This window comes from Maylandia zebra, linkage group LG3, assembly GCF_041146795.1.
Source record: "Maylandia zebra isolate NMK-2024a linkage group LG3, Mzebra_GT3a, whole genome shotgun sequence".
NCBI lineage: Eukaryota > Metazoa > Chordata > Actinopteri > Cichliformes > Cichlidae > Maylandia > Maylandia zebra.
Genome location: NC_135169.1, coordinates 44,725,870 through 44,749,555, shown reverse-complemented (window position 1 = coordinate 44,749,555; position 23,686 = coordinate 44,725,870). Strand labels below are relative to the sequence as shown.

The 23,686-nt window shown below is 41.2% G+C and overlaps 1 protein-coding gene across 2 annotated transcripts in view; it reads left to right on the top strand.

The window, feature by feature from the left end:
• Window positions 1-23,686, top strand: part of dnah2 (dynein, axonemal, heavy chain 2) — a 62,718-nt gene that overhangs the window by 26,139 nt on the left and 12,893 nt on the right. For both annotated transcript variants that reach the window (XM_012925011.3, XM_076881919.1), the window contains exons 39-77: window positions 905-1,032; window positions 3,970-4,122; window positions 6,771-6,896; window positions 7,188-7,406; window positions 8,657-8,774; window positions 9,933-10,069; window positions 10,836-10,973; window positions 11,120-11,278; window positions 11,404-11,556; window positions 11,852-11,943; window positions 12,016-12,211; window positions 12,402-12,626; window positions 12,786-12,890; window positions 13,666-13,854; window positions 14,134-14,219; window positions 14,335-14,465; window positions 14,628-14,777; window positions 15,160-15,327; window positions 15,551-15,711; window positions 15,903-16,042; window positions 16,628-16,760; window positions 16,887-17,026; window positions 17,317-17,527; window positions 17,735-17,851; window positions 18,038-18,179; window positions 18,430-18,599; window positions 18,911-19,027; window positions 19,155-19,319; window positions 19,479-19,601; window positions 19,786-19,934; window positions 20,111-20,177; window positions 20,672-20,822; window positions 21,110-21,258; window positions 21,424-21,557; window positions 22,063-22,207; window positions 22,339-22,538; window positions 22,804-22,930; window positions 23,108-23,294; window positions 23,534-23,682. In XM_012925011.3, the coding sequence (XP_012780465.3) occupies window positions 905-1,032; window positions 3,970-4,122; window positions 6,771-6,896; window positions 7,188-7,406; window positions 8,657-8,774; window positions 9,933-10,069; window positions 10,836-10,973; window positions 11,120-11,278; window positions 11,404-11,556; window positions 11,852-11,943; window positions 12,016-12,211; window positions 12,402-12,626; window positions 12,786-12,890; window positions 13,666-13,854; window positions 14,134-14,219; window positions 14,335-14,465; window positions 14,628-14,777; window positions 15,160-15,327; window positions 15,551-15,711; window positions 15,903-16,042; window positions 16,628-16,760; window positions 16,887-17,026; window positions 17,317-17,527; window positions 17,735-17,851; window positions 18,038-18,179; window positions 18,430-18,599; window positions 18,911-19,027; window positions 19,155-19,319; window positions 19,479-19,601; window positions 19,786-19,934; window positions 20,111-20,177; window positions 20,672-20,822; window positions 21,110-21,258; window positions 21,424-21,557; window positions 22,063-22,207; window positions 22,339-22,538; window positions 22,804-22,930; window positions 23,108-23,294; window positions 23,534-23,682 (5,750 nt within the window). The remainder of the gene's footprint in view (window positions 1-904; window positions 1,033-3,969; window positions 4,123-6,770; window positions 6,897-7,187; window positions 7,407-8,656; window positions 8,775-9,932; window positions 10,070-10,835; window positions 10,974-11,119; window positions 11,279-11,403; window positions 11,557-11,851; window positions 11,944-12,015; window positions 12,212-12,401; window positions 12,627-12,785; window positions 12,891-13,665; window positions 13,855-14,133; window positions 14,220-14,334; window positions 14,466-14,627; window positions 14,778-15,159; window positions 15,328-15,550; window positions 15,712-15,902; window positions 16,043-16,627; window positions 16,761-16,886; window positions 17,027-17,316; window positions 17,528-17,734; window positions 17,852-18,037; window positions 18,180-18,429; window positions 18,600-18,910; window positions 19,028-19,154; window positions 19,320-19,478; window positions 19,602-19,785; window positions 19,935-20,110; window positions 20,178-20,671; window positions 20,823-21,109; window positions 21,259-21,423; window positions 21,558-22,062; window positions 22,208-22,338; window positions 22,539-22,803; window positions 22,931-23,107; window positions 23,295-23,533; window positions 23,683-23,686) is intronic.

Sequence of the window (23,686 nt, the reverse complement as noted above, 5' to 3'; positions counted from 1 at the left end):
GTCCCTTCACCCGGTTAGGCAAAAGTCAACAGTCTTCGGTCGACGCGGGTGGCCTTGAATGAGGAGGGAGAAAGTCACAACACAGTCTTGTTATCTAAAGGAGAATTGTTATTCCCGTCAGCTTTTGCCTTGAGCATCCAGCTGATGCCAGGGGGGCCGCATGAGATGAAGATGGTAGCTGTTTTGGTTAGTGCGAACAAACTGCATCCAATTTTACAGTTGGTCTAATGTCCGTCACTGGTCACCAGGTCTCTCAATTCCCGTTGTTCCGCTCCAAGATGTTATCCATATAGCAGAGCCATGAGCTTCTCCAAGATCTTATCCATACTGTGTTCAAAAAACACAGTCTGAGCACTCACAGCCCTGCCCATCGTCTATCATGTCGGCCAGCCTTGTGGGATTTTGAACAGCTGTAGCCGCTTCTTGTTCTTCGATAAGCCAGGTCCGAGCCAGCTCCAATCAGCCAGAACTCTGTTATCGTGGTTCCGAATTGGTAGAAGTTGTTCACTGTCCTCCATCGAGAGTGTCCCCAGACACGCGACGCAACCGACCACCGAGTATCCAGCAGCAAACCTCTCCTCAGGACAATCAGGCTCTCCCAGGCCCAGGAGTTGTCAGTTTCATTAAGGGACCAGTTGATCAAATCCATAATTCTTCTTTAGGTTTTTAGAGAACAAATCTGGGGGACTCTCTTAGTGTTAGAGAATAAGCGAGACTATACAAAAGACATGAGAAGCCAAACAGGAAAGATGAGGGAGAGGGAGAAAGTTTGACCGCCTCCGTCAAGAGCCAAGAGAAGAACATTAACCTATAGAGCAAGAGTTGACAGAAGAGGGGACCTGTACATGAAGATCTGTTTTATCCAAATCTAATCTATTTTCTCGCTTTCTTTTCTTTTCCTGAGGTTATGCTGGTCGTACTGAGCTTCCTGACAACCTGAAGTCCATGTTCAGACCTATATCAATGGTGGTGCCTGACTCTACTCTAATTGCTGAGATCCTGCTCTTTGGTGAGGGCTTCAACGACTGCAAGGTACTAACACTGTATGGAAACTGTATCCCAGCACTGTTCTGGGAAGGTAACAGAAGGCATTAATGCTACAAGCAAAATAACGGCAAGCAATATTAGCATTTAAGATTGAAGTGCGCTCTTTGCTAAAAGCATTCGATTTGTTGCTCTACTGGTCTAACACAAATATGTTGCTTTGGTTTTAGTGCAACAAAACTGTAATATATTCTGCAGGAATGATGCTGCAAGCAAGTGTTTGAATGGTAATGTCGTAGTCTTGGTTACTGCTTAAAAGAGTTGGAGTTTATCGTGGAGCATGAAGAGATTACATTACAGTATGTAACTGTTGGGATAAACTGAGATTTATGAGGTGCAAGAACAAAGTAGGTCAAAGACAGTATTGCAGGTAGTTTTCATCTATCTATGTATCTACTTCAGGATTGCAGGGGGGCTGGAACCTATCATAGCTATCATAGGATGAAAAGGCAGTACACCTGCATACAACACAGGTTGGCAGTATACCTTAACACAGAGAAACATTCACACTTATGGCCAATTTGAAATAACCAGTTAATTAATTATGTATGTTTTCAGACTGTGGGAGAGAGCCACAGTAGCTAGAAAGAACCCATACAAACTCCACACAGAAAGGCCAGAGCTGTGAAGTGGATTTGAACCCAAGACCTTCTTGCAACGATTGTACCATCATGCTGCTAAGATGCCATAGGGACTATGTTTTTTCTGTACCAGAAAGCAGTTCCAGTGAAAAATGGCACTATTTTGAATTATTGTTACTAGTATGCCTTAAATTTACTCTGATTTAATTTTCCCAGGGGGCCACATGAGAAACTGGAACTGTTGTGGAGACCTACACTAATAAGCTGAACTCAGTTCTGCTCATTATTAATTTCATGTCTTTATAAAGTGCTACTGATAAGAGAATATGTTACGTTTGGAAATGTTAAATGCACAGTAAAAACGCCAACGTTTTATCACAATTTAATCAAAACTCCATAAAACACATGTGGATGTTTTTAAAAATCTAAAAAACTGTTAACTCGGGCGCTGGTTTAGCTCCGTGGGATGAGCAGGCGATCACATGCCGCACAGCTGAGAGCAGCTTTGAGTCCGACCCGTGGCACCAGGTCTTCCCCTCTCTCACTTTCCTGTTAGTCTTCACTGTTCCTAAAATAAAAAAAACATTAAAAAAGACAATTAACTTTATACAAAATGCTACTGTTATGTTGGTTAGAGTGTAATTACTTCATCTGCTATGATATTAGCAATGAAAGCAGCTATAGTGCTTTCATTGAGTGCTTGGGTGCCAGCTCCTCCATTATCTTAAACTCTTCAAATATCCCATATATAACGATGAGTAACAGAGCAATCTGTAAACTAAAGCAGGTGAAAAGGAATAAACTGCATGATATATACTTCTTTATGTTTGAATACTAATTTTACATTGACCTCACATGTGTCTGTCAGGGACATCTAAGAGACTGGATGTGGACCACAGGCTGTACAGTGCCAGGTCTGATCTACAGTAACATATAAACAAGTGTAATTATCATGTTTCATTTTTGCCTTATTCTTTAATTTCTTATTGTATACACAAAACTAAAATGCTGTAAGAGTCCTGATGATACACCAGATTGGATTTTTTTTTCTTGCTTTTTTTGTTGACAAACCTCACTTAAGCCTCTTAGTCTAACTTCTCTGCAGGTTTTATCTGCATACCTCAGGTGTCAGCCTAAGAAATGCTATCTGTGCGGTGGTTTTACCCTTTACACAGTTCTGAATGCAAACAATAATTTCTGTATCGTGTTAAACTATCACAGCTTAAACGAAGAGCTGAACCAATCAGCAGAAGAGATATTTTTACGCAGATAAAGATCTTTATTACTAGTGTTGCCTTACCTTATCAAGTTCATCACATTCTACACAGCCACTCAGTTATTCAAAGATACGGCATGTGGAGGAGGTGGGGGGGGGGGGTTAAAAACCCACGTAGCTCCAAAATGATGCCTCACATTTTAGTGGTACCTGTTAGTGTATTAGTGTTTTTTTATTTGCATCTACCTAAAGTGAAGCCTTCTTTGCTGTGACTTTGCTGAACACATGTGATCTCCCTCTGGTAAAAGATGAGCGCTCTCTGACCTTGTGTGAGCATTGGAGAGAGTGGAGGGGCATTGACTCCAGGTGTCTGTGTTTGAGGGTTAATACGCAGGCTCTTGCACTCCATAGTCAGGGATGTGTTTAAACATATTGTAATGTTGCCTCGTACACACACACGCACACACACTCTTCGCGCTTTCTAGGTTAAATTTTTCTTTTTCAGCGCTGAATCCTGTTGGGAGCTGCAACTAACCAAAGGTCTAGACAATTAAGGATATCGACCAAGAAACAAGGGCAACAAAAACACACTTGTAATGAAACAGCACAGCTTCTCAGTGCTGCTAAATTTAAAAGTGCATGTTGTTGTTCTGTGTTTGTGCAAGCTGGAGAGTCATACATACATAAAGGATACCAACTTGGGCAGGTCTTGGTTCCTGTTATCAAAAATATTTTCATATAATACAAGTAATAATAAGTATGCAAATGAAGCATTAGTGAAGCTTAAGTAAATGAAAGTGGTAATTGTGCATGAGCTGTGAATACGCACATCCAGTACAGTACACACAGACACAAAAAGGGTTTCCACAGCTACAGCTTTGGAACGTTTTAAATGGACATTTTATTTTATTAACCTTGTTTTCTTGCAGCGTGAAGATTACATACCCATTAATGTGTTGTCCCACAGAAGAAGCTGCTGGTGTGGTTAAATACACGATCTGCATTTTGTGGATTGTCTCATTTCTGTCACACTGTAATTTTAATCCTGTGTACCCTTCTTCCCTTTTCCTCCTTTTTTCTGTGTGTCTTTATGCTAATTTTAATTTCCCTCTGATGTTGTCCTTGTAGGTCCTTGCTAAGAAAGTGTTCACTCTGTACTCTCTGGCAGTGCAGCAGCTGTCCAAACAGGACCACTATGATTTTGGCCTTCGTGCTCTCACCTCTCTGCTTCGCTTTGCTGGAAAGAAGCGGCGCTCTTGCCCAAATGTTCCTGATGAAGAAGTATGTATCTCTCTCGCTGTCTCTCTCTCTCTCTCTCTCTCTCACACACACACACACACACACACACACACACACACACACACACACACACACACGTGGTTTAAAGGAAGTTGAAAATAATAGAAATATAAATATTGGAACTTTTATCTTTTAGGAACTCTTAGGCATCTACAGCCATACACACTACAGAAACTAAATTATATTGTTCACAAAATAAGAGATAAAGAAAAACAAATATTTGATTTATTTACACTGCTTGTTTTTAGTTTAAAAATGTGTCAAGTTTTTCCAAAAACACTGAAAAGGCTTGTTTTCTGTGTTCATATGAGCGCATAACTATACACCGCGTTCCAAATTATTATGCAAATGATATTTTTCTCTGTTTTTCCTAAACAGTCGATTCAAATGACAGTCGGCATAATTTTCGAGTCATCGACCAATAGAGTATAATTCAAACGTTAGTGAACAAAACTCCCAATGAAATCAGTATGTTTTTCAGAAATAAAACACTTAAAATGCACTATTCCAAATTATTACGCACACAGAGTTTCAAAAGATTTTATAGGATGTAGAGAATTGAAAATGGTCATTTGTAGAATTTGCAGCATTAGTAGATCAATTTCATTGAAATCAAAAGCTGTTTCAATCAAAAACATCTTAACAGGTCAAGTTACATATTAACATAGGACCTGTTTTTGATAGCAGTTTTACAATTCTTGCATCCATGGAACTTGTAAGTTTTTGGAAAGTTTCTACTTGAATGTCTTTGCAGGATGTCAGAATAGCCTCCCAGAGCTGCTGTTTGGATGTGAACTGCCTCCCACCCTCATTTTTTTTTTGCTTGAGGATGTTCCAAAGGTTCGCAATAGGATTGAAGTCAGGGAAGAATGGGGACCACACCATGAGTTCCTCTCCTTTTACACGGATAGCAGCCAATGATGCAGACGTGTTCCTTGTAGCATGAGATGGTGCATTATCTTGCATGAAGACGGTTGTGTTGCAGAAGGCACAGTTCTTCTCTTTCTACCATGGAAGAATGTGGTCAGTCAGAAACTCCACATACTTTGCAGAGGTCATTTTCACACCTTCAGGGAGCCTAAAGGGGCCGACCAGCTCTCTCCCCGTGATTCAGGCTCAAAACATGACTCCACCACCTCCTTGCTGACGACGCAGCTTTGTTGGGACATGGTGGCCGTCCACCAACCATCCACCACTCCATCCGTCTGGACCATCCAGGGCTGCACGGCACTCATCAGTGAACAAGACTGTTTGAAAATTAGTCGTCATGTAGTTCTGGGCCCACTGCAGCCGTTTCTGCTTGTGAGCATTGGTTAGGGGTGGCCGAATAGAAGGTTTATGCACAACAGCAAGTCTCTGGAGGATCCTACACCTTGATGTTCGCAGGGCTCCAGAGGCACCAGCAGCTTCAAATATGTGTTTGCTGCTTTGTAATGGCCTTTTAGCAGCTGCTCTCTTAATCTGATGTATTTGTCTGGCAGAAACCTTCATCATTGTGCCTTTATCCGCACAAACCCATGTGTGCTCTGACTCAGCCACAAATCTCGTAACATTATGGCGATCATGCTTAAATTTTCATGAAATATCCAAGGTTTTCATTACGTGTCCAAGCCATTCAACTATTTCACACTTTTCAGCAGCAGGGAGATCATTTTCCTTCCTATATTGCTTGAAAATAGTGGTCTGCTTAATAATGTGGAACATCCTTCTTTAGTAGTTTTTCCTTTAATCAGGCTCACCTGGCAAACTAATGATCATAGGTGCCCGAGATTGTTTTCAGTGATACAAAGAGTCCTGACACAATTCCATCCATGGGCTTAATTGAAAAACAACTTATTTAATCTTTATGACACTTAAACACAATTTGCATAATAGTTTGGAACGCTGTGTATGTGTTTGCTGTGACTGGAAATCAGTGGCGTGCAGTGAGTTTTAAAGGAAGGCGAACAAAGACCCCGTAAAATTCTACATAAAGTGTCAAAAATAAAAATATTTATTCTTGAGAAAAACGTTCCCCATAAGTGTTGTTATTGATCAGTATTACTGGTGCAGATGTTTAAGGTTGAGCTTGTTTTAAACACTTGATATTCTGTTTACTCTGCAGTAGTGCATCATTAAAAAACAGTCACAGCTGAATTAAAAGCCTTGAGCATCATATCATATGGCATAGTTAACTGTATGTATCTACAGGATGATGAAATATTACTAAAAACTGAAGGTGGTATATTAGCAAAACACCTATTTAAACTTTATCCATTTGGTCAACTAAGTGATTTTTCAGATATGTTAATCTGAGTGTTGGTGAACCTCATCGTGTCCATTTATCCACGGCATAAATGGCAGAAGTCCCCCTCTCCATCATTAAAGGTTTCATTCTTAATGTGCTAAACGAGTTATTAAAAGTTTCTTACAGCACACGAGATGTTTACAAAGAGAAAACTCATCTGTCACAACCACAATTGAGAGTGCTAACTTACTTGCTAATGCTAACTGTGTTTCTACACAAAGTGCAGTTCATAACTGATCTCAGATCAGTAAAAACAGAGCCAGCAGCAGTGAATAAAGATCTAAAAAATAAGCTGACCATTGGGAAATCATGAGTAAGTCTCTTCCTGTATCTGTATTCTTAGGTGCTGCTGATGGCTATGAAGGATATGAACATTGCTAAGCTGACCTCTGCTGACCTGCCATTGTTCAGTGGAATCATTCAAGACTTGTTCCCTGCCGTAGAAACACCTGTAATAGACTATGGCAAAGTAAGTTAATCTAAATCAGCAGTCAAGATAAGCACGGATTTGATATACAACTGGTAAAAAATGGAAACATTGCAGGAATGTCTTTGTGTCCCTGTGTGCACAAAGCCAAACAAATAATATAATATCTCTTTTGGTCAGTGTTCTTGTGCAATAAGATGTCAGAAATAAGTTTAAAAAATGTGACCCTATGATCTTTCATAATGTATCACTTTTTTCTGATATGTGCAGTCTCACTTAGTGCATCACTGATCACTGACTCCTTGTCTATCTTTGGTCTCTTTATTTTCACAGTTGAAGGAAGCTGTGGAGGAGGAGCTTAATCGGAGTGGTTTGCAGGTGACACCCTTTACCGTGACCAAAGTCATCCAACTTTATGAGACCAAAAACTCTCGACACTCCTCCATGCTGGTGGGCAAGACAGGCAGTGCTAAGAGTGTTACCTGGAGGACCCTACAGAATGCCATGACTGCTCTGCATCAAAAAGGAGAGCCAGGCTTTCAGCAGGTCCAGGTTAGTTAGGATAGACAAGAAAGCATTTCTTTTTTCTTTTTTTTAAATTGTAATACTGCTTGCTTTTTTAATCAGAAAGAATGTTTTGTTGCCGGACTTTGAAGTTTGTATTCTTAATGGTAAAATTCTTCAACTACTGTCACAGGATTCTTTTTTTCTTTTTTCATGCAGTTACAGAACAGGCAGTAAGCATCGCAGTGATTAGATCTAAACAGGCAAACATGAATTAAAGGGACTGAAACTGGCTGCTTGCTTCAGTTTGATTAAATGAGGTCAAAGCTTGTGTCCATTGTAGGTTTTTGTCCCAGACAGACTGAACCCTCCCACTTCTTCCACATTAGACACTGAAGCATCATTTCAGCAGAGCTCTTCTCAGTGAAGTAATTGGAAGTCACATACGTCTCTAAGTGTGTGACCTTTTGCTCCTCCAAGCCCATCACTGAGAGGAAAACTCACAGTATGAACTCCCTCTGTAATAGAGAACAACCACACCTCAGATCATGGAGACTCACTTTCCACCACCACTGGCACTTTTTTAATATTTATCATAATGTGGCTGAAATCCAATTCTTACTAAAACTTTTGTTATGCTCGAGAGCTGACAAAGTGTCATATTAATATCTAAATGGTTCAATATTTCCCAGATTCAAATGTTCCATTAAGTTACCAACAAAAAAAGTAAAGAGTAAAGAGCAAAACATAAACAAAATTAGAACGCTGTCGCCTCATTTACATCAGTGTGTATTTCATCTTATGACTGATCTGTATTTAACTACATTCACTTATCTAGGGTTTTTTACAGCCTATAAATGATACATGAGATCCTCATCTGGCAAACTCTGCTACATGTTCTGCAAACAATGTAGCAGGACTTTGATCTGCTGAAGAAAGAACAATTTTAAAATGAGCTCAGACTTTTTTTCTTTTCTGTTCTGTAAAAAAAAGTTTTCATATTGTCATATATCAGACAATAACCATGTCAAATCCAATATATCCAAGCACTGAATGATTAGAGATTGGCTACTCTTCACAAACCTTCTGACTTATGAGCCTTTTTCTGTTGGTGTCTGTACACAGAGTGAAAATCCAATAGTAAAAATGTAAAAACAAAAATGTATTTATGCAACTGATGAACATTGGTTTGGCCAAATTCATCTAACTAAAGCCTTGCATTTCTTTACAAGCTACTCTCCATGATTTTAAAACAGAGCAGATGACTCCATTTTTACCGTTCATGTCTCATTTGGCAGGACTATCCTCTGAATCCCAAAGCCCTCAGTTTAGGAGAGCTGTATGGCGAGAATGATCTCTCTACTAACGAGTGGACTGATGGAGTGCTGTCATCCCTCATGAGATCAGCGTGCGCAGGTGCGAACCCCAGAAAAACACACTGTATGGATGATTCTTCCCCATAGCCTGTTCTACCTTCTAAACTGACTGAAATTGAATGTCACAGGGAAGTTTTTTATATGCTCAGTTTTTTTTTTAAGTCATGATGAAAACAAAATAAGTTCTTTGTTCCACGTGTGCATACTGCCACTTTGGAGCTTCACTGAGTACTGAGAAGCTACAGCATGCTGTGCAGCTTTATCTGCATAATCTTACATTGGGTGAGCTCATTTACAAACATTTATTGGCTTCACTTGTTACAATAGTCAAAATTTAAAATGAGATCCAGCACTAAAGAAGAATGATTCCTTTTTTTGGAGCTGTTAGAGAAATAATTAATCGATCTTGTTCATGACAATGTGTCACGTTTAGCTAACGGGCTCAGGCGCAGACCAGAAATCCTTGTAGAGAAGACAGTTTGTTGATACAGACAATACCAGGTGATTCTATATACAACGTGCTGGAAGGGGGGTCCAGGGCTCCGGGGTACGTGAGGGAAAGGAAGGGGATCAGACGCGCTCCAAAGAATCACTCTCCTCTCTCCACAACTGGGTTACACAAACCCACACACTCGTCCATGGGATGACAGGCAGGCAGGGAAAGGTCTGGGAAAGATATGAAACTTTAGTTAGAGGCGAACAGACAGAAAGAACTCACAGATTCTGATTCTCAAACTACTGAGCGACTGATGCTGATAGCTCGACGATCCAGCGACGAGTAGCACAGTGCTGCCATCTTAAGTAGGACTCGCAATTACGCAGATAGGCAGCAGGTGTGGAGATGGCAGATGCGTGGGCCAGGGGCGGGAGCCCATAATGAGCACCGCCGCGGCAAGGGAGAGAGAGAGCAAAAACAACAAAAACACATGTTGCCTAAGACGGGATCCGCTGGTGAGGCACAGGGACCATGACACAATGGTTTCAAAATGTATATTACATAGTATTGATTTTAGAGTTTCTTGCCATCAGTGTAAGTGTGAAGCCAGTTTACAAAGGAGAGATCTAAAGATTGAAAGGCAGTGCTTCTATTTTTATGAACTATTAAACAATACATCGACTTCTTACTGTCTTCTTGTTGTGAGTGTGAATGTTGCTATTACACACGTCTCTGTCATAATATCTTCTTTCCTCACTTAAGATGAGAAACCAGATGAGAAGTGGATTGTGTTTGACGGGCCAGTTGACACACTTTGGATTGAGAGTATGAACTCAGTAATGGATGACAACAAAGTGCTCACGCTCATCAACGGAGAGAGAATCTCTATGCCTGAGCAGGTGAGAACAGATCATGAAACAGCACTTTTCATTATTTGACCTTTGACTTTTTCTAATATCATTTATGGTCGCGCCGTCCTCTTCAAGTGCTCCAGTGTGCTGGTGAGAAGGCCAAGTTTTGAATCAGTTTCTGCAAGGAAAGCAGCAAAAATGCAGCGGCTAAAATAGTTTTGTTCAGCCAGACTGTTTTAGATTCTGTTCAGTAAATCCAGAAAAACAAAAGCTCAAACACATGATAAGATTAGTTTTATAAGACAAATAAGCAGCATTCAAGTGGCTTAATCCTTGTTATCCGGCTCACATATGAAATGGAAGAAAATTTCAGCTTATCATCACCCAGAATCGTCTGTGCTTTATTTGATTAACTGAGGGAGGGAGCTGAATCACACATGCTGACAATAAAGCTGTGCACACGCTGGAAGAGATTCACTTGTCCACATAGCTTTGAAGCTGACAGCTGGCTGCTTGCAAACATTTCAAGCTTCGGTTGCCTAGGTGACCCTAGGTGTGTTCACTACTGGGTTATATGTCAAACAGCGATTGTCACTCTCAGTGGTAGTCAATTTAGTCGGTTGACTGGAAGTTGGGAAAAGTTTATCTCAGGTCATGTTTTCTTCCTGTTGCCAGCAGTTATTTAACCTGCTGAGTCGCAGATCTCATTCAATTACTATGGACTAATTACTGGTTGCCACATTGCTGCCAGTTGCTTCCTGTATTTATGCAGCTTTAGTGAATATGTATAAAAACTACAATTCATTTGTTGCAGGTGTCTCTTCTATTTGAGGTGGAGAATCTAGCAGTGGCTTCTCCAGCTACGGTGTCCCGCTGTGGAATGGTCTACAATGATTATACTGATCTGGGATGGAAACCCTTTGTGCAGTCCTGGCTGAACAAGCGACACAAAGTACAATACAGTCACTCATAATAACTCTCATTAGGACATGCATTTCAGTTAAGAGTATGTATAGTTAACGAGTATGATTAGTAATGTTTTCTTTTTTCTGGCACCGTTCTCTTTACTTCCATGTGTCACTCTATGTCACTTCACAGGCTGAAGTGAACCATTTGAAGCCCTTGTTCGAGAAGTACATAGAGAGCACGATCAACTATAAGAAGAGCAACTGCAAGGAGCTGATCCCCATCGCCGAACTTAATGGCGTCACCTCTCTCTGCCGCCTCTATGACTCCCTGGCTACATCGAGCAGTGGGGTATAATAAGCAGAGTGCAAATGTAGATTGTAATCCCATCCATGGGTAATTGCACCACAACAGTGATGAATTGTCGATCTCTAATAGGTGTAACTAAATGCATTTTTCCTTTGCTCTATCTTCAGGTGAATCCTTCAGACACAGATAGCCTGGGTAGGATGGTGGAACTGTGGTTCATCTTCAGCCTTATCTGGTCCATATGTGCCTCTGTCGACGAGGATGGACGCAAGAGGATGGACAACTTCCTACGGGAGATGGAGGGAACATTCCCTGCCAAGGTCTTCCAGAGAACATTTTTGTTTACACACTAATGGCATATGAAATGAGTTAACTTCTATTCTATAACCTCATTACATTCCCCAATAAAGGTAGGGAATTAACCAGTGTCAAGTGTACTTATTTTGTAATTGTAAATAAACTATTTTTTTTACAAAATTTTAACAAGTAGACCAACACAGTAACCTGTTTTTTCCCCAATTATCACTCAAACCTTTCAATTCTATGAATTTGTTGAGTAGATGGTTGCACGCCTGCAAGCCTGTGTCAAGTGTTAAGGTATATGAATTCTTGCAGGACACAGTTTATGAGTACTACGTGGACCCAAAGAACAAATGCTGGGCTTCATTTGAAGATAAATTGCCAAAAGGCTGGCGCTACAATGCTTCGTAAGTAATCAGATGTTATTATGTGACCTGGATCTATGACATATTTATGTATCTCCCTGTCTTTTCCCTCAGAGCTCCATTCTATAAGATTATGGTTCCAACTGTGGACACCGTTCGCTATAACTTACTGGTTAAGGCTCTGGTGTTGAAACACTACCCTGTGCTGCTCACTGGGCCAGTGGGCACTGGTAAAACTTCAGTGGCTCAGAGTATTCTGCAGGGCTTAGATAACAAATGGAAAACCCTTACCATCAACATGTCTTCACAGGTCAGTTCATTGTATAGTCTGTGTTTAGCTGTGTATGCCATGTGTGTGCTGATGTTTATCTCTGTGCTTTAATTAGGCCTAATTAGTGCCTACTTGTTCTGGTTACAGTTATAAGCTGGTAGATGCTTTGAAGAAATATTTTAAAGATTTATGATTATTCACGTCGTTTCATCTTTCGTTTGCTGTCCAGACCACCTCTAACAACATCCAGGACATTATAGAGAGTCGCATAGAAAAGAGAACCAAAGGCGTGTATGTGCCAGCAGGTGGGAAACACCTGCTATGCTTCCTAGATGACCTCAACATGCCGGCTCATGACCTCTTTGGCTCCCAGCCACCCCTGGAGCTTCTGCGCCTATGGATTGACTATGGCTTCTGGTATGATCGCAAGAAACAGACCCTAAAGGTTGTCAAGGTGAGAAACTGAGTTTTAATGAAGGCATGAGTGAGGCGTGTTATAATTGGAGAGATAGTTTTGCTGCTTTCTAAGGGCCTTGGTTTAAACTGTGTGACAATGTGAAATGTTTTCTGTTTTATATGCAGAGGACACTACACTTTTTCTGTTGTGTTTCAGGACATGTTCTTGCTAGCATCAATGGGGCCCCCTGGTGGTGGGAGGACTCACATCACGCCGCGTTTTCAGAGTCGATTCAACCTCATTAATATGACTTTCCCTAATGTAAGTGTTGCTCTCTTTATGTCTTCCTGTCTTTTCTTCCTACAATTAAGCAGCGTGATATTTTAGCAGGCAGTTATGTTTTACTTTCTCTGTGTAATGCCTTCTTCATTTACACAGGCACATTTTTGCATTTCTTCAGTGTTGACTGTGGTTTTGCTCCTGTTGGTGTTTTCTGTTTGTTAGTGCTTTTTTCATGGCACCCTACAGGAATGACCCTGATTGTAATTATAGCCACGATGACAAATGCTGTAAAATTGCGTTCTCTTTCACATTTCTAACACCCTCAAGTTTACAATTGTGTTCTAGCCTGCCTGTGCGCTGCCCTGCTAATTTACCTCCTACCATCTCCCCCTCCCTCTTTGTTCCCTTATGTGTTTGTTATTCTTATTTTGTAGTTTTGGGCATGTTTATAATTTCCCTGTTTTATTGTTCACTCCCTTCTTCGCTCCCTTCTAATCACCGTCTCTTTTTAGTATTTTCATTTATCAGCTAGCATCAGTTATCTGACTCCAATCTCAACCCTGCTTTCTGTTGCCTTAGAAGAGCTAAATTAAATTTGCTTTAAAAATTGCTGGAGCCATGCTGCATTCAGGATCTAAACACTTGAAATTTTAGTTGCTTTGCCTGGTTTATGTGTGAATTGGGCAGCATGAAATTAGATTTTAAGAAATTATCTTGCTGTTGTAACCACTACACCTGCATTATCCTGGTATGCTACTGACATGTCTGCATGTTGTGTTTTGGGAATATTGTTGCCTTTCCTCTCTGCATGCAGGCCTCCCAGATCAAGTGCATCTACAGTGCCATGATCAACCAAAAGCTCCAGGAGTTTAAGGAGGAGCTGAAGCCCATTGGAAAGCTTCTCACTCAGGCAACCTTAGAGCTGTATAATGGCGTCACTGCCTTTTTTCTTCCCACTCCAGCCAAGATACATTACCTCTTCAACCTCAGGGACATCTCCAAGGTACATTTGTGTACATCAGTATGAACTTCTGTTGCACGGCACATAAATAGTACAACCAAAGACTGCTTAAAATGCATTTTCCATAAAACACTAACTAAACTTCACCTTGGTAAGAATAACACATATCTACTTGGTCACACATTTTCTTGCCTAAAATCACTTTTAGGTAACAGTCTTCATGAGTTCATTCAGATTTTAATGAAAACTGTGAATTATTTAGTACCTTTGAAATTAAAATGCTCTGTGATATATCTTTCCCCCCCTGTTTATCTCTTGTAGGTGTTTCAAGGTTTACTAAGAGCTCATCCAGACTTCCATGATACCAAAACCAACATTACTAGACTGTGGATCCATGAATGTTTCAGGTGATCACAGTATTTGAATGCCTTTCTGCAGTGCTTTATAAATTAAAATGCATGGGTATAATTTTGTCATGTATACAGAGAATAATATCTGGATGATGTGATTTGTCAATTTCAGGGTTTTCTCAGATCGGCTTGTAAACCACAGTGATATGGATACCTTTATTTCTCTCCTAGAGGAAAAACTGGGTTCACTCTTTGACCTCACCTTCCACAGCATCTGCCCGAACAAGCAACTGCCAATATTTGGTACTTAATTATTTGCATTCTGTGCATAAACATTGTTTCTCCAATATGTGTAAAAATACTCCCACAGATGAGTTCATGGGTTGATGGCTAATTTCTAAGTCCATTACCAGCCCAGAATATGTGAAACTGTTTAAATGTGTTTATTGTTGTTCTGTGGGGTAGGTGATTTCATGAGTGAGTCGTCTGTCTATGAGGACCTGCATGACATGAAGAGTCTCAAGAAGTTCATGGAAACACAGCAAGAGGACTACAATCTGACACCTGGCGTGGTGCCTACAAACCTGGTGCTCTTCAGAGATGCCATCGAACACAGTACATCTGAAACGCAACACACACAACCACGCACATTTGCATGCATGTTTAAAACAGGGCAATACACCTGATGCATCAACCCACAGTGTCAGTTCCACCCACAAGTCATTGTACTGTTAAAGGTTTCTCACTTTTAACAATCAGATCTATCTTGAAACTGCTTTGAAAAACAGAGAAAAAGAGCAAAACTAAAAGCTGAGAGACTAAGGACCTATCAGCACGCTCAATACTGTCAGCATGCTATTTTGTGGCATGGTATTTAAGTCAGTAGCAGTGCACTATTGTCTAACTCACACTAATTTTAGTTTGTATATTGTATTTCCTCCTGGGATTTCCGGGCACGGTGAAGCTGATGTGTTATATCTTTCTGCTCCCTTTGCAGTTACTCGGATCATTCGAGTGATCAGTCAGCTCAGGGGCAACATGCTGGTGGTAGGTGTCGGGGGCTCAGGTCGGCGAAGCCTGTCTAAGATAGCTGCCTTCATATGTCAGTACCAGGTATTCCAAGTGGAAGTCACCAAGCAGTACCGCAAACTGGAGTTTAGAGAGGGTGAGGTCCGCCACACAACCGTTACATTCGCAGACTTTTGAGAAACTGCAATTTGTCTACTACCTTCCAGTTAAAATGAAAAAAGCTAAAACTAAACATGCCAATTTAATAATATTAGGAAATTCGTGGATGTCAGCATTGCATAAGTTGAATATTTTTACTAGTACAGTGAGGGATTTTAAGTGTGCGTGTGTCTGTGTGTGTGTGTGTGTGTGGCTTCTAGACATCAAGAAGCTGTACCGTTTGGCGGGTGTGGACAACAAGCCCACAGTCTTTCTGTTCAATGACACCCAGATTGTTGACGAATCCTTCCTAGAGGATATCAATAACATCCTGAGTTCAGGAGAGGTGCCTAACCTATATAAGCCAGACGAGTTTGTAGAGGTGTGTATAGCTTTCATCTGGCCAGTATGTCTTTCTATCTCTAGGGCATATCATTTAATTTCCATACCATATTTATTCATTCTATGAAGCCAACAGGTAGCATATGGGTAAATGAAATCGGTTTTCACAAAGCGTAGATTCAAAATGCTCATATCCTCATGCAGTGTGTAACGCTGTCTCTTTGCCTGTAGGTATGCAATGCTCTTTCAGAGTCTGCCAGGAAAGACAATGTGGCTGAGACTCCTGACTCATTGTTCAGCTACCTGATCGAGCGAGTTAGGAACAACCTGCACATTGTGCTCTGTTTGAGTCCAGTGGGAGAGCCATTCAGGTAGAGTCTATTTATGTAATGTATCCTGACTGACAAGAAGTTCCTGCCCCCTTTTTGGGGGTTTTTTCTCCAGATTTTTTTAAACTACTGAATAAATGTGGGACTGGAGGAAGAAAGGGATGAAAGTGTTTTTTGCTGTGCTACAGTATTTAAACTGAGAAATCCACTTTGTGACTCCAAGTAAAATGAACACAATAAACCCTCTATGATATCATTTTAGTCATGGTGATTTGTAAATAAATACATTTAAATCAACTGGCAGCCTTTTACAGAGCGATTAGTCCCTACACCACTCTGCAAAGTTGCAGTTAGAACAGTGGGTCATCGAAGATAAACAAGGTCAAGTTATTTGAGTGATTCTAGAGCAAGGACTCGTGCTGAGACAAACGGCCAGCTGTCTGTACACACAAACATGTAGTGAGCAAATAGATGAACACACATTTTCTTTTGTTGATAAAAACAGCTCTTCACTGACAAGCATTAAGGGAAGAGCTTGTTATGAGTGGTAGGCCTTTTAACCCTTGTTGCGATTAGCGGTGCAGTGTAGCAGTCGCACAATGTTGAGAAGTGGCTGTTTGCCTACAGGAACCGCATCCTCCAGTACCCAGCTCTTGTTAACTGCACCACTATAGACTGGTTCTGTGAATGGCCCAAAGATGCCCTCCTGGAGGTTGCTGAGAGGTACTTGGACGGAATGGAGCTGGGCTCAGTGGAAGGGGTGAGGCATGCACACACAAAGAGACATATGTGCACTTTTACCTTTGAGCATTTAAGCACAGAGGGGAGAAGATATTCCATGATTTGTCTCAAGGTAACATTTCTACGTTTCTGTGTGACGTTTTAGATCCAGACAAAGGTTGCCAGTATCTTTGTGACCACACACCAGTCAGTAGCACAAGTCTCCCAAAGAATGAAACTGGAGCTGAGGAGACAAAATTATGTGACACCAACAAACTACCTGGAGCTGGTGTCTGGATACAAGAAGTAAGCAGCTTTTTACCTTTGAATTCCTCCTTTGCTTGTCTCCACTTTTCCTACCACATTGAAATGCTTCATAAGTGTTTTACGCTCACTTGGATAGCAATGAAGATACACTGCACTGTTGTAGGTTATGAGTTTGAGGGTATTTACAGTTGCAGTCTGTCTGACTCTTCTCTACTGCGCTTCCTTGGTGGTTAAATAGCTCTGCTTGCCCGTTCCATTCCCTAAATGCGCATCTCTGTTAAAATCAGCTTGTCGGGCTTCTGTTTGCGAATGTGTTTGTGCCGATCCAGACTGCTGGCGGAGAAACGCGGTGAGTTGGGAGAGCAGGTGAGCAAGCTGCGTAACGGCCTTCTGAAAATCAGTGAAACGAGGGAGAAAGTGGAGGCCATGTCTCTAGAGCTCGAGGAGGCCAAAAAGCAGGTTGCCGAGTTCCAGAAACAGTGTGATGAATATTTGTCCGTCATTGTGCAACAAAAGAAAGAAGCCGACAGCCAACAGAAGGTATGTGCTACAGTACATGAACATAACTCACTGCAGAGATTGAAGTAATATTTGCGTGGGTTACTTCCACGAGTCACCTAAAGATCCTTTTGAATTAAAACTGAAAACTGATTTTTTTGAAATGTTATGTGGTAGATTGTTACTGAAAAAACGGAATAAATAATAACAGTTGAACTCACATTCACTCACATGTGTGCTTGCATTCAGACGGTGAGTGATGAAAATGAGAAAATCGGGGCAGAAGAGTTGCAGTGTAAAGCCATGGCTGAGAATGCACAGAGAGACCTGGACGAGGCCCTGCCTGCCCTGGAAGAAGCCATGAAGGTATGTTTGTCCCGCTGACTGCTCTCATGGAATAACATGTATGCGCTTACTTTGTTCATTATATTGTCTGGTTTGGTGAGTAATTTGCTACGAGTACCACTCGGCATGTGTTTTATGTCTTATTTGTATTGGATTTTCACACGACTGAGCCTTCTAACAACCACACATTGATGTTTTTGCACATAGGCTCTGGAGTCTCTGAATAAGAAGGACATGACAGAAATCAAATCATACGGCCGTCCTCCTGCACTGGTGGAGACAGTGATGCATGCTGTTATGACCCTTCTGGAGAAAGAGCCAACCTGGGCAGAAGCCAAGAGACAGCTGGGTGAGCGACAGCAGCAGTGCAGAAATTAATTGAAGAGAGAGTTTGGCAAAAGAACAGAAATAACAGGCAAAACTGTAGTGTAGTGAAAATGAGTACAGCACAATCAGAGAATTACAGTCCACAGTTACAATCAGCTTTTTTGAGGAAAAAGGGTGATTGTAAATGTTATATTAGGGGTTAAATGTACTCATTCTTTTTCATCTTTAATACAGCAATTGATTGTTAACTGACTGTCATGTGTCTCTGGCAGGTGAGGGAAACTTCATCAAAACATTGGTTCATTTTGACAAAGATAATATATCAGACCGTGTTTTGAAGAAGATTGGCCTGTACTGCAAGCAAGTGGACTTCCAGCCAGAGATCATCGGCAAAGTATCGCTGGCTGCCAAGTCACTCTGTATGTGGGTCAGAGCCATGGAGGTAAGAGGTCGCTACACACGGTCACACACACTTTTAAACATACTTACAAATAACAATAGTCACCGTGGACCTGCTAGCATATGGTAAGTGGTAGTTGGTTATAGTTAAACATGGCGATATATAACGGATTGTAGATAAACAAAAGACACTGTCATCCACAGTGCAGGTTAAGCACACTACAGCAAAAGAAGAAAGCACATGCCCAAGAAAGTAGAATATGAGAACAGTAACAAAAAAGAAGCTTCGTTACATATGATGAGAAAAAGTCTGGGGCAAAACTAAATCCATGAATGTTTATATGGTTTTTCCAGGTGTACGGTCGTGTCTACAGGGTAGTAGAACCAAAGCGTGCCCAGCTGAATGCTGCCATGGCCCAGCTAGCAGAGAAGCAGGCCGCGCTGGCCGAGGCTCAAAACAAACTACGAGCGGTATGAAGAACCAGTACATCATGGAACCACCAGACAGATATAAGCGTTTGATTGATGAGAGCTCAGTTTGCAAAAGAGCATAATGGCGTTCCATTATTATAATCGATCTGCATGTGTTTGTGAGCAGTTGGGGGGAAAATTGGAGCAGCTGAAAAAGCAGCACAGTGAAAAGCTGGCCATGAAGGAGAGTTTGAGGAAGAAATCAGATGAGATGGAGGTGAAACTGGACCGTGCTGGCAAACTGGTGACTGGACTTGCTGGAGAGAGGGTCCGCTGGGAGGAGAGAGTTGTTGTACGCCCCCCCCCCCCCCCCCCCCCCCCCACACACACACACACACATACCCACTCACCTGTCTAAACTTAAAATACTACTTAAAATATGGCAAAGAACAATACTTAACATAAAAACCCACATGCATCTTTATGTAATCCAGATCTGTGTGTTTTTCAGGGCCTTGAAGAAAATATGGGGTATCTGGTGGGAGACTGTTTGCTGGCAGCTTCTTTTCTCTCATACATGGGCCCCTTCCTTTCCAACTATAGAGAGGAGTTGCTTCAAATCTGGATGAAGGAGGTCAGGCAGCCAAACACACTGTTAAAGCACCCAGTAAATCCTACTGTGCAGTAAACTTCTAGTGAACGTCTAAGAAAAAAATGCCCTCTTAAAATTGAATGACCCATGTATACTGTACTCTTTTATTTTTCTTGTTTTTTATTTCTTCTCTCTCTCTTTCTATATCTGCTTACACTCTTTTCAGGTAAGGGGCTTAGGGATCGCATGTACACCAGGATTCAGTTTTGCAGTTTTTATGTCCAAACCCACAGTGGTGAGAGACTGGAACATCCAGGGCCTGCCCACTGATGCTTTTTCTACTGAGAACGGAATTATAGTCACCCGTGGAAACCGGTCAGTGCATCATTCGGTATCTTATTATAAGTTTTATTATTATTAGTTTTGGGGAATCTCATTTTATTCGTTTTTTTTCTGGATTTAGAGTTGTGCATGTATGTTTTACAGTTTACAAACCATGTGTGAAGGTGTAAATACAACTTCTTATATCTTTCTCTGCTCTTTTTGTCAAGATGGCCACTGATGGTGGACCCTCAAGGCCAAGCTTTGAAGTGGATTAAAAAGATGGAACTATCAAGGGTAAGAACTGGGTTCTTTCTTTCCCACCAAGTGCTGGGTGGGAACATTACATCCTCAAATATAACTCAAAATACATTACTAAACTTTGTTTGACTGCCCATAAAGGTTTAGTAGATACATTTTCATTAACTCTAGCTGTCCTCTCTCTTCTTTCTTTTTTTATTGCCGTGCCTGGTAGCAATGCATTTCCCTTATTTGAGCTGACCTTTTACTTTTCTGAGACTATCACAACTCATCTCAAATTCACTGCACCAACATACTCATGATCCCCCTCAAGTAATTACTGAACCTATGAAGACTGCCTGCCAGTACTTTTTACAAAGCAAATAAGATGAACTTCACTGACATTTAAAAATCTCAACTCAGATGAGTTTATAAATATAAAGAAATACATTTTTAATGATTATGAATGAGGAATTATTTCTGAGGCTGTTGGTATGTTTTTGTGTTTGACAGGCTGTGTTGTTGTTGTCTCTTATCTGCCAAACTCGCAGGGTCTCAAAGTAATCGATTTTCAAATGCCAGACTACCTGCGGGTGCTGGAGAATGCCATCCAGTTTGGGAATCCTGTTTTGCTGCAGAATGTCCAGGAGGAATTGGACCCCTCTCTCAACCCAATTCTCAACAAGTCCCTGACATGCATAGGTGTGATGCAAATGCATGCACACGCACACATAGGCAAAGTCACACTTTAAAATAGCAGCTGGTGAAATAAATTTTTACCTGTTTGAGTGGTTTCAAATCCAGGTGGAGACTTTTCTGTCTGGAGTTGCATGTTCTCCCTGTGTCTGCAAGGGTACTTCCACCCATAGTCTAAAGACCGTTCATTTATAATTCTAAATGAATGTGAGTGTGCCTCTAGGACAGGTGGAGGACACTGGATAGATGGATGGATATGAATTCATTATGTTTATGCATCTACGTGTTTGCAGGCGGCAGGTTGCTGTTGAAGCTGGGTGATAAGGAGGTGGAGTACAGTGCTGAGTTCCGCTTCTATATCACCACCAAGCTGTCTAACCCCCACTACACCCCAGAGATTTCTGCAATGACCACTATAGTAAACTTTGCTGTTAAGGAGCAGGTGAGCATGCATGTCTGTGAAACCATATGTGTCCTCTGTATGTTCTGGCTACTTAATAACTCCATATAACTCCTAATTTTTGTCTATATGCAGTTTCAGGTATTAGATGCCGTCTTAATTTACCTGTCACTGGGATTTTTGTGTATTTTGCATGCATGCACACAGGGTTTAGAAGCCCAGCTACTGGGAATTGTGGTGCGTAAAGAGCGTCCAGAGCTGGAAGAGCAGAAAGACTCTTTGGTGATTAGCATTGCCTCTGGCAAGAAGAGCCTGCAGGACCTGGAGGATGAGATTCTCAGGTTTCAAACATTGACCTTTGTCCTTCTTCATCAATATTTTCCTCACATAATGGACAATGTTCAGTTTAGATCCAGTCTTTTATTACCACCAGCTGTACCAGTAATAGTAATTATAACATGTTTGTTAAAGTAGCCATGCCTACTGTACCTCCATAAGAACCAAGGATTATATAAAGGAACGGAAAAAGTGTCAACTTCCATTATTCTCTTATTAGTACTTCAGGCAAAAAGTACTTTGAGAAAGAGCAACTGATTAAGACCCTACCCAGCATTAAATATCTGTATACAGTGTATATATATTAATATCTTAAAGATCACAAGTTGTGCATATCACCTTGTTATGGTGATCACTCATGTTTTCAGCCATGCAGTTCTCGAAAGCTCGAAAGGAAATTCTTTCCAAGGAATGAGATGGTTTTCTACCCATGAATGAGAGCAGGTTTTTGTATTTGGGCTGGGGGGTTGTTTTATTTTTATTGTTGTATGTTTATGTCTGTTCTACCAGACTGCTGAATGAGTCAACTGGCTCGCTGCTGGACGATGTGCAGCTGGTAAACACCCTGCAGGCATCCAAAGTGACAGCCACTGAAGTTTCAAAACAGCTGGAAAGCAGTGAACAGACCGAGCTCAAGATCGACTCTGCAAGAGAGGTCAGGTCTCAGGAGAGCGGAGAGGGGATTGTCCTCCTTTGCTTGGTCTTACAGTAAATGTAGCATTTCTTTATTATTGCATGCTGTTTGGAAATGATAATAAAAAGTCTTTAATATTTTTGTGTTGACAGGCCTACCGTCCATGTGCTGAGCGAGCCTCTATTCTCTTCTTCATTCTAAGTGACATGGGCCGCATTGACCCCATGTACCAGTTCTCATTGGATGCCTACATTAACCTGTTTAACCTCAGCATAGAAAAGAGCAAGCGCAGCCAGAAGCTGGAGGAGAGGATCACCAACCTCAATGATTATCACACATACGCAGTGTACAAGTAAGCATTGTTTTGAAATCACGTCTGCTTCTGTGTGTTACATGATGTATACGATGCATAAATAAACAGTTCTACTTGATAAAAGAGCGAGCTGATGTAGTGATATGCTGCACACTGGGCATGTAATATGTATCTGAACTTGCTGTGGAAAGATCTGTACACCTGTAAGATTTTGATATAATTAATCAGAAACGTACACTTCATCATTTGCTACTGCTGCTGTATCCTGGTGAGTCTTCCTAACGCGTGGTTTTGTGTTGGGCAGGTACACGTGTCGTGGTCTGTTTGAGGCTCACAAGCTGCTCTTCAGCTTCCAGATGTGTGCCAAAATTCTGGAGGTGGCCGGAAAACTCAACATGGATCAGTATAACTTCTTGCTTCGAGGTGGAATTGTAAGAAAAACAGAACAGACACATTGTTGATGGTAAAAGCTTTCCTCACCAGTAGATTTGCTAATATCCCTCAAAAAGACCTGTAGGGTGTATGAGTGTGTTTAGTATATGCTATATATCCTATATTGATGAGATAATTAGACTACTGACTGATGATTGACTGATTGATGCTTGTAGGTTCTTGATAAGAAGGGGCAGATGGATAACCCATTTACCAGCTGGTTGGCAGACTCCAGCTGGGACAACATCACACAGTTGGATAAGCTGCCCGGCTTCCGTGGCATCGTGTCCTCCTTTGAACAATCCTCTCGAGACTGGAACGTTTGGTTCACCAGCTCTGAGCCAGAGAATGCTCCACTTCCAGGTCTGAATGTGCTATAGAGGGTACATTTTTGTTCTTATGGAGGAAAGTCTTCTCACTGTGAGCAAACTGACTGAGCGTGCTCTCCTGAGAGGCCGGGTGAACTGATGTGCAAGAAAGTCAGCTTTTTCTTACTGCTGTGCAACAGTTTTAATTACTTGACTATTTGTTTTTCTTCTTGTCTTTATGCATCACTCCTAATAAATTGTATAATTACAGATTTACATTTTTTCCCCCTTTAGGTGATTGGGAGAGTAAGTGTAATGAGTTCCAGAAAATGCTGATAGTGCGTGCTATGCGTCCCGACCGTGTCTCTTTCTGCATTACCTCCTTCATCATTAAACACCTCGGCTCTCGCTTTGTGGAACCACCTGTACTCGACATGAAATCAGTGA